Consider the following 10,000-nt stretch of genomic DNA (forward strand, 5'->3'; position numbering starts at 1 on the left):
CGCCAAGGGGGATGAATACTTTTGCAAGGCACTGTATGTATGTGTGTGTGTGTGTATATATATATATATATATGTGTCAAAAGTTTGGACACCTGCTCATTCAAGGGTTTTTCTTTATTTTTACTATTGTCTACATTGTAGAATAATAGTGAAGACCAAAAAAGTGTTAAACAAATCAAAATATATGTTATATTTGAGATTCTTCAAAGTAGCCACTCTTTGCCTTGATGACAGCTTTGCACACTCTTGGCATACATTACAAGTGTACATTATGGAAAACATGTCTCACACTCAGTCAGAGATATTGGCACCGTCAACCTCAGTCAGAGATATTGGCTCCGTCAACCTCAGTCAGAGATATTGGCTCCGTCAACCTCAGTCAGAGATATTGGCACCGACAACCTCAGTCAGAGATATTGGCACCGTCAACCTCAGTCAGAGATATTGGCACCGTCAACCTCAGTCAGAGATATTGGCACCGTCAACCTCAGTCAGAGATATTGGCACCGTCAACCTCAGTCAGAGATATTGGCACCGACAACCTCAGTCAGAGATATTGGCACCGTCAACCTCAGTCAGAGATATTGGCACCGTCAACCTCAGTCAGAGATATTGGCACCGTCAACCTCAGTCAGAGATATTGGCACCGACAACCTCAGTCAGAGATATTGGCTCCGTCAACCTCAGTCAGAGATATTGGCACCGTCAACCTCAGTCAGAGATATTGGCACCGTCAACCTCAGTCAGAGATATTGGCACCGTCAACCTCAGTCAGAGATATTGGCACCGACAACCTCAGTCAGAGATATTGGCACCGTCAACCTCAGTCAGAGATATTGGCACCGACAACCTCAGTCAGAGATATTGGCACCGTCAACCTCAGTCAGAGATATTGGCACCGTCAACCTCAGTCAGAGATATTGGCACCGACAACCTCAGTCAGAGATATTGGCACCGTCAACCTCAGTCAGAGATATTGGCACCGTCAACCTCAGTCAGAGATATTGGCACCGTCAACCTCAGTCAGAGATATTGGCACCGACAACCTCAGTCAGAGATATTGGCTCCGTCAACCTCAGTCAGAGATATTGGCACCGTCAACCTCAGTCAGAGATATTGGCACCGTCAACCTCAGTCAGAGATATTGGCACCGTCAACCTCAGTCAGAGATATTGGCACCGACAACCTCAGTCAGAGATATTGGCACCGTCAACCTCAGTCAGAGATATTGGCACCGTCAACCTCAGTCAGAGATATTGGCACCGTCAACCTCAGTCAGAGATATTGGCACCGTCAACCTTTAGAAGGTCAGTAGGGAAGTTAACCATGTAAACCACCTCAATATACTAAATATACTCACATTGACTGAACACTAAATATACTCACATTGACTGAACACTAAATATACTCACATTGACTGAACATTCAGTATTTGAAACTCCAACATTCATTTCCCAACAGCTGCTATTTGAGAATTCATCTGGTTTGGAAATCAAACTCTGGGTATTTTAATGCACATCACATTGTACAACTCTACCCACATGTACATATCACCTCAATTACCTCGACTAGCCGGTGCCCCCGCACATTGACTCTGTACCGGTACCCCCCTGTATATAGCCTCCCTACTGTTATTTCCCATTGACTCTGTACCGGTACCCCCTGTATATAGCCTCCCTACTGTTATTTCCCATTGACTCTGTACCGGTACCCCCTGTATATAGCCTCCCTACTGTTATTTCCCATTGACTCTGTCCCGGTACCCCCTGTATATAGCCTCCCTACTGTTATTTCCCATTGACTCTGTCCCGGTACCCCCTGTATATAGCCTCCCTACTGTTATTTCCCATTGACTTTGTACCGGTACCCCCTGTATATAGCCTCCCTACTGTTATTTCCCATTGACTCTGTACCGGTACCCCCTGTATATAGCCTCCCTACTGTTATTTCCCATTGACTCTGTACCGGTACCCCCTGTATATAGCCTCCCTACTGTTATTACACATTGACTCTGCACCGGTATCCCTGTATATAGCCTCCCTACTGTTATTTCCCATTGACTCTGTACCGGTACCCCCTGTATATAGCCTCCCTACTGTTATTACACATTGACTCTGTACCGGTACCCCCTGTATATAGCCTCCCTACTGTTATTTCCCATTGACTCTGTACCGGTACCCCCTGTATATAGCCTCGCTACTGTTATTTCCCATTGACTCTGTACCGGTACCCCCCCTGTATATAGCCTCCCTACTGTTATTTCACATTGACTCTGTACCGGTACCCCCTGTATATAGCCTCCCTACTGTTATTTCCCATTGACTCTGTACCGGTACCCCCTGTATATAGCCTCCCTACTGTTATTTCCCATTGACTCTGTACCGGTACCCCCTGTATATAGCCTCCCTACTGTTATTTCCCATTGACTCTGTACCGGTACCCCCTGTATATAGCCTCCCTACTGTTATTTCCCATTGACTCTGTACCGGGACCCCCTGTATATAGCCTCCCTACTGTTATTTCCCATTGACTCTGTACCGGTACCCCCTGTATATAGCCTCCCCTACTGTTATTTCCCATTGACTCTGTACCGGTACCCCCTGTATATAGCCTCCCTACTGTTATTTCACATTGACTCTGTACCGGGACCCCCTGTATATAGCCTCGCTACTGTTATTTCCCATTGACTCTGTACCGGTACCCCCTGTATATAGCCTCCCTACTGTTATTTCCCATTGACTCTGTACCGGTACCCCCTGTATATAGCCTCCCTACTGTTATTTCCCATTGACTCTGTACCGGGTACCCCCTGTATATAGCCTCCCTACTGTTATTTCCCATTGACTCTGTAACGGTACCCCCTGTATATAGCCTCCCTACTGTTATTTCCCATTGACTCTGTACCGGTACCCCCCTCTATATAGCCTCCCTACTGTTATTTCCCATTGACTCTGTACCGGTACCCCCTGTATATAGCCTCCCTACTGTTATTTCCCATTGACTCTGTACGGTACCCCCTGTATATAGCCTCCCCTACTGTTATTTCCCATTGACTCTGTACCGGTACCCCCTGTATATAGCCTCCCTACTGTTATTTCCCATTGACTCTGTACCGGTACCCCCTGTATATAGCCTCCTACTGTTATTTCCCATTGACTCTGTACCGGGTACCCCTGTATATAGCCTCCCTACTGTTATTTCCCATTGACTCTGTACCGGTACCCCTGTATATAGCCTCCCTACTGTTATTACACATTGACTCTGTACCGGTACCCCCCTGTATATAGCCTCCCTACTGTTATTTCCCATTGACTCTGTACCGGTACCCCCTGTATATAGCCTCGCTACTGTTATTTCCCATTGACTCTGTACCGGTACCCCCTGTATATAGCCTCCCTACTGTTATTTCCCATTGACTCTGTCCCGGTACCCCCTGTATATAGCCTCCCTACTGTTATTTCCCATTGACTCTGTACCGGTACCCCCTGTATATAGCCTCCCTACTGTTATTACACATTGACTCTGTACCGGTACCCCCCTGTATATAGCCTCCCTACTGTTATTTCCCATTGACTCTGTACGGTACCCCTGTATATAGCCTCGCTACTGTTATTTCCCATTGACTCTGTACCGGTACCCCCTGTATATAGCCTCCCTACTGTTATTTCCCATTGACTCTGTACCGGTACCCCCTGTATATAGCCTCCCTACTGTTATTTCCCATTGACTCTGTACCGGTACCCCCTGTATATAGCCTCCCTACTGTTATTTTATTTTACTGCTGCTCTTTAATAATTTGCTATTTTTATTTTTTACTTATCTATTTTTTTTTACTTAACTCTTTTTTTCTCCTTAAAACTGCATTGTTGGTTAAGGGCTTGTCAGCATTTCACTGTAAGATTGTATTCGGCGAATGTGGCAAATAAAATGTGATTTGTTTTTAGAGAAGATTGTACTGCAGTATGTGCAGGTTAATATGCAGCTGTCGTCTTTAATCCTCCGTTCTAGCACACACCTTTCTATCTATACTGGACAAAAATAGAAACGCTGGTCCCATGTTTCATGAGCTGAAATAAAAGATCCCAGAAATGTTCCATACGCACAAACAGATACACTACATGGCCAAAAGTATGTGGACACCTGCTGGTCGGACATCTCATTCCAAAATCATGGGCATTAATCTTGAGTTGGTCCCCCCTTTGCTGCTATAACAGCCTCCACTCTTCTGGGAAGGCTTTCCACTAGATGTTGGAACATTGCTGCTGGGACTTGCTTCCATTCAGCCACAAGAGCATTAGTGAGGTCGGGCACTGATGTTGGGCGATTAGGCCTGGCTCACAAACCATATTGACCTCACTTTGTGCGTTGGGGCATTGTCATGCTGAAACAGGAAAGGGCCTTCCCCAAACAGTTGCCACAAAGTTGGAAGCACAGAATCATCTAGAATGTCATTGTATGCTGTTGCGTTAAGATTTCCCTTCACTGGAACTAAGGGGCCTTGCCCGAACCATGAAAAACAGCCCCAGGCCATTATTCCTCCTCCACCAAACTTTACAGTTGGCACTATGCATTCGGGCATGTAGCGTTCACCTGGTAACAGCACTTACAGTTGACCAGGGCAGCTATAGCAGGGCAGGAATGTGACGAACTGACTTGTTGGAAAGGTGGCATCCTATGACGGTGCCACGTTAAAAGTCACTGAGTGCTTCAGTAAGGCCATTCTACTGCCAGTGTTTGTCTATGGAGATTGCATGGCTGTGTGCTCGATTTTATACACCTGTCAGCAACGGTTGTGCCTTAAATAGCCATAATAGCCACATACTTTTGGCCATGTAGTGTATTTATCTTATTTCAGTCTTTGGGAGCTAACATTAGTTCTTAACACACTGACAGCAGGCCATTGGCTGCCTTCATCACGAGGGGTATGGACGGCAGTTCTGATTTGTTCCAAGTTTAGCAGTTCACAAAGATGCCTGAGCAGACGGTGTTGCCAACAAATGTTACAGTAAACATAAGATTATTTAATTGTCATATACAAAAAAATCAGCTCCTCCTTCGACGTAGATCGATCAATTTCACTGTTTTCAGCGTTGGCTCACCACCTATACACTGAGTGTACAAAACATTAAGAACACCTGCTCTTTCCATGACATAGACTGACCAGGTGAATCCAGGTCAAAGCTATGATCACTTATTGATGCCACTTGTTAAATCCACTTCAATCAGTGTAGATGAATGGGAGGAGACAGGTTAAAGAAGGATTTTTAAGCCTTGAGACAATTGAGACATGGATTGTGTATGTGTGCCATTCAGAGGGTGAAAGATTGAAGTGCCTTTGAACGGGGTATGGTAGTAGGTGCCAGGCGCATCGGTTTGACTGTGTCAAGAACTGCAACGCTGCTGGGCTTTTCATGCTCAACAGTTTCCTGTGTGTATCAAGAATGGTCCACCACCAAAAGGACAACCAGCCAACTTGACACAACTGTGGGAAGCAGTGGAGTCAACATGGGCCAGCATCCCTGTGGAACACGTTCGACACCTTGTAGAATCCATGCCTCGACGAATTGAGGCTGTTCTGATCACAATATTGGGAAGGGTGTCCTTAATGTGTTGTACACTCAGTGTACATACTGTTCCTAATGTTCATAATAAGTGTATGTAGTGTTAATAATCAGTGTATGTAATGTTAATAATCAGTGTATGTAGTGTTAATAATCAGTGTATGTAGTGTTAATAATCAGTGTATGTAGTGTTAATAATCAGTGTATGTCGTGTTAATAATCAGTGTATGTAGTGTTAATAATCAGTGTATGTAGTGTTAATAATCAGTGTATGTAGTGTTAATAATCAGTGTATGTAGTGTTAATAATCAGTGTATGTAGTGTTAATAATCAGTGTATGTAGTGTTAATAATCAGTGTATGTAGTGTTAATAATCAGTGTATGTAGTGTTAATAATCAGTGTATGTAGTGTTAATAATCAGTGTATGTAGTGTTAATAATCAGTGTATGTAGTGTTAATAATCAGTGTATGTAGTGTTAATAATCAGTGTATGTAGTGTTAATAATCAGTGTATGTCGTGTTAATAATCAGTGTATGTAGTGTTAATAATCAGTGTATGTAGTGTTAATAATCAGTGTATGTAGTGTTAATAATCAGTGTATGTAGTGTTAATAATCAGTGTATGTAGTGTTAATAATCAGTGTATGTAGTGTTAATAATCAGTGTATGTAGTGTTAATAATCAGTGTATGTAGTGTTAATAATCAGTGTATGTAGTGTTAATAATCAGTGTATGTAGTGTTAATAATCAGTGTATGTAGTGTTAATAATCAGTGTATGTAGTGTTAATAATCAGTGTATGTAGTGTTAATAATCAGTGTATGTAGTGTTAATAATCAGTGTATGTAATGTTAATAATCAGTGTATGTAGTGTTAATAATCAGTGTATGTAGTGTTAATAATCAGTGTATGTAGTGTTAATAATCAGTGTGTCGTGTTAATAATCAGTGTATGTAGTGTTAATAATCAGTGTATGTAGTGTTAATAGCCAGTGTATGTAGTGTTAATAGCCAGTGTATGTAGTGTTAATAATCAGTGTATGTAGTGTTAATAATCAGTGTATGTAGTGTTAATAATCAGTGTATGTAGTGTTAATAATCAGTGTATGTAGTGTTAATAATCAGTGTATGTAGTGTTAATAATCAGTGTATGTAGTGTTAATAATCAGTGTATGTAGTGTTAATAATCAGTGTATGTAGTGTTAATAGCCAGTGTATGTAGTGTTAATAATCAGTGTATGTAGTGTTAATAATCAGTGTATGTAGTGTTAATAGCCAGTGTATGTAATGTTAATAATCAGTGTATGTAGTGTTAATAATCAGTGTATGTAGTGTTAATAGCCAGTGTATGTAATGTTAATAATCAGTGTATGTCATGTTTGTGTTTTAGCTGCTGCTGCGTTCTGAGCCTGGGCTCATGGGGGAACACTATAAACGCTTCTTCTGCGGCTACGCTGAACCCCCTTACATCAAACAGAACAAGATGCAGGTAGGCTGAACCCCCTTACATCAAACAGAACAAGATGCAGGTAGGCTGAACCCCCTTACATCAAACAGAACAAGATGCAGGTAGGGCTATACTGAACCCCCTTACATCAAACAGAACAAGATGCAGGTAGGCTGAACCCCCTTACATCAAACAGAGTGTGTGTGCTAATATTAAAATGACAATAATCAATAAGGTAAGGAAGTGAATGATTACATGTATTGCTGATTTAATTGGTGTGGTTGTTTTCCCTACTAAACAGTTGAATGCACTGATTGGATGTGGATAAGAGCATCTGCTAAATGTAACTTTTACTATAATGTAAATGTAGCTATTTAGATGTTGGTTGAATTGATGAATGATGAGTTAACTGTGTCTAGGGTGATTGATTGATTTGAAGGTGCTGGTTGAGTTGGTGAATGATGAGTTAACTGTGTCTAGGGTGATTGATTGATTTTAAGGTGCTGGTTGAGTTAACTGTGTCTAGGGTGATTGATTGATTTGAAGGTGCTGGTTGAGTTGGTGAATGATGAGTTAACTGTGTCTAGGGTGATTGATTGATTTTAAGGTGCTGGTTGAGTTAACTGTGTCTAGGGTGATTGATTGATTTGAAGGTGCTGGTTGAGTTGGTGAATGATGAGTTAACTGTGTCTAGGGTGATTGATTGATTTTAAGGTGCTGGTTGAGTTAACTGTGTCTAGGGTGATTGATTGATTTGAAGGTGCTGGTTGAGTTGGTGAATGATGAGAACGTGGCGATGGTTCTGGACGAGCTGAGAGGATACTGTACTGACGTCAACACGGAGACCTCACAGACTGCTATCAACGCTATAGGTACACACACACACACCACAGGAGGTTGGTGGCATCTTAATTGGGGAGGACGGGCTCATGGTAATGGCTCTCTCTCTGCAGGTGGTATTGGGAGGAGCTACAGCGACAGGTGCCTGGCCATCCTCACTGGACTGCTGGGACTGAAGCAAGAACACATCACCTCTGGTACATTTACATGTTAGTCATTTAGCAGACGCTCTTATCCAGAGCCACTTACAGGAGCAATTAGGGTTAAGTGCCTTGCTCAAGGGCACATTGACAGATTTTTCACCTAGTCGGCTCGGGGATTACAAGCAGCAGCCTTTCGGTTACTGGCACAACGCTCTTAACCACTAAGCTACCTGCTTAGTGGTACACACACACACACACACACACACACTATACAGTCGTGGTCAAAAGTTTTGAGAATGACACAAGTATTGGTCTTCACAAAGTTCGCTGCTTCAGTGTTATGAGATATTTTTGTCAGATGTTACTATGGTATACTGAAGTATAATTATAAGCATTCCATAAGTGTCAAAGGCTTTTATTGACAATGACATTAAGTTTATGCAAAGCGTCAATATTTGCAGTGTTGACCCTTCTTTTTCAAGACCTCTGCAATCCGCCCTGGCATGCTGTCAATTAACTTCTGGGCCACATCCTGACTGAAGGCAGCCCATTCTTGCATAATCAATGCTTGGAGTTTGTCAGAATTTGTGGGATTTTGTTTGTCCACCCGCCTCTTGAGGATCGACCACAAGTTCTCAATGGGATTAAGGCCTGGGGAGTTTCCTGGCCATGGACCCAACATGTCAATGTTTTGTTCCCCGAGCCACTTAGTTATCACTTTTGCCTTATGGCAAGGTGCTCCATCATGCTGGAAAAGGCATTGGTTGTCACCAAACTGTTCTTGGATGGTTGGGAGAAGTTGCTCTCGGAGGATGTGTTGGTACCATTCTTTATTCATGGCTGTGTTCTTAGGCAAAATTGTGAGTGAGCCCACTCCCTTGGCTGAGAAGCAACCCCACACATGAATGGTCTCAGGATGCTTTACTGTTGGCATGACACAGGACTGACGGTAGCGCTCACCTTGTCTTCTCCGGACAAGGTGTTTTCCGGATGCCCCAAACAATCGGAAAGGGGATTCATCAGAGAAAATGACTTTACCCCAGTCCTCAGCAGTCCAATCCCTGTACCTTTTGCAGAATATCAGTCTGTCCCTGATGTTTTTCCTGGAGAGAAGTGGCTTCTTTGCTGCCCTTCTTGACACCAGGCCATCCTCCAAAAGTCTTCGCCTCACTGTGCGTGCAGATGCACTCACACCTGCCTGCTGCCATTCCTGAGCAAGCTCTGCACTGGTGGTGCCCTGATCCCGCAGCTGAATCAACTTTAGGAGACGGTCCTGGCGCTTGCTGGACTTTCTTGGGCACCCTGAAGCCTTCACAACAATTGAACCTCTCTCCTTGATGTTCTTGATGATCCGATAAATGGTTGATTTAGGTGCAATCTTACTAGCAGCGATATCCTTGCCTGTGAAGCCCTTTTTGTGCAAAGCAATGATGACGGCATGTGTTTCCTTGCAGGTAACCATGGTTAACAGAGGAAGAACAATGATTTCAAGCACCACCCTCCTTTTAAAGCTTCCAGTATGTTATTCTAACTCAATCAGCATGACAGAGTGATCTCCAGCCTTGTCCTCGTCAACACTCTCACCTGTGTTAACGAGAGAATCACTGACATGATGGCAGCTAGTCCTTTTGTGGCAGGGCTGAAATGCAGTGGACATTTTTTCTTGGGATTAAGTTCATTTTCATGGCAGAGGGACTTTACAATTAATTGCAATTCATCTGATCACTCTTCATGACATTCTGGAGTATATGCAAATTACCATAATCAAAACTGAGGCAGCAGACTTTGTGAAAATTAGTATTTGTGTCATTCTCAAAACGTTTGACCACGACTGTACAAACAAACATTCACACACACACACACACACACACACACACACACACACACACACACACACACACACACACACACACACACACACACACACACACTGTACAAACAAACATTCACACACACACAAGCCACAAATGAACTGTTCTGTACATTAATTTACTTTGAAAGGGTGTCAAG

General features: G+C 43.0%; 1 protein-coding gene across 1 annotated transcript in view; it reads left to right on the forward strand.

Annotated features, from left to right (window-relative positions):
• Positions 1 to 10,000, forward strand: part of ap4b1 (adaptor related protein complex 4 subunit beta 1) — a 53,810-nt gene that overhangs the window by 28,758 nt on the left and 15,052 nt on the right. Inside the window, exons 8-10 of the mRNA XM_045206809.1 lie at positions 6,951 to 7,049; positions 7,768 to 7,879; positions 7,961 to 8,044. Of these exons, the coding sequence (XP_045062744.1) occupies positions 6,951 to 7,049; positions 7,768 to 7,879; positions 7,961 to 8,044 (295 nt within the window). The remainder of the gene's footprint in view (positions 1 to 6,950; positions 7,050 to 7,767; positions 7,880 to 7,960; positions 8,045 to 10,000) is intronic.

Source organism: Coregonus clupeaformis, chromosome 24 (assembly GCF_020615455.1).
Source record: "Coregonus clupeaformis isolate EN_2021a chromosome 24, ASM2061545v1, whole genome shotgun sequence".
Taxonomy (NCBI): Eukaryota; Metazoa; Chordata; class Actinopteri; order Salmoniformes; family Salmonidae; genus Coregonus; species Coregonus clupeaformis.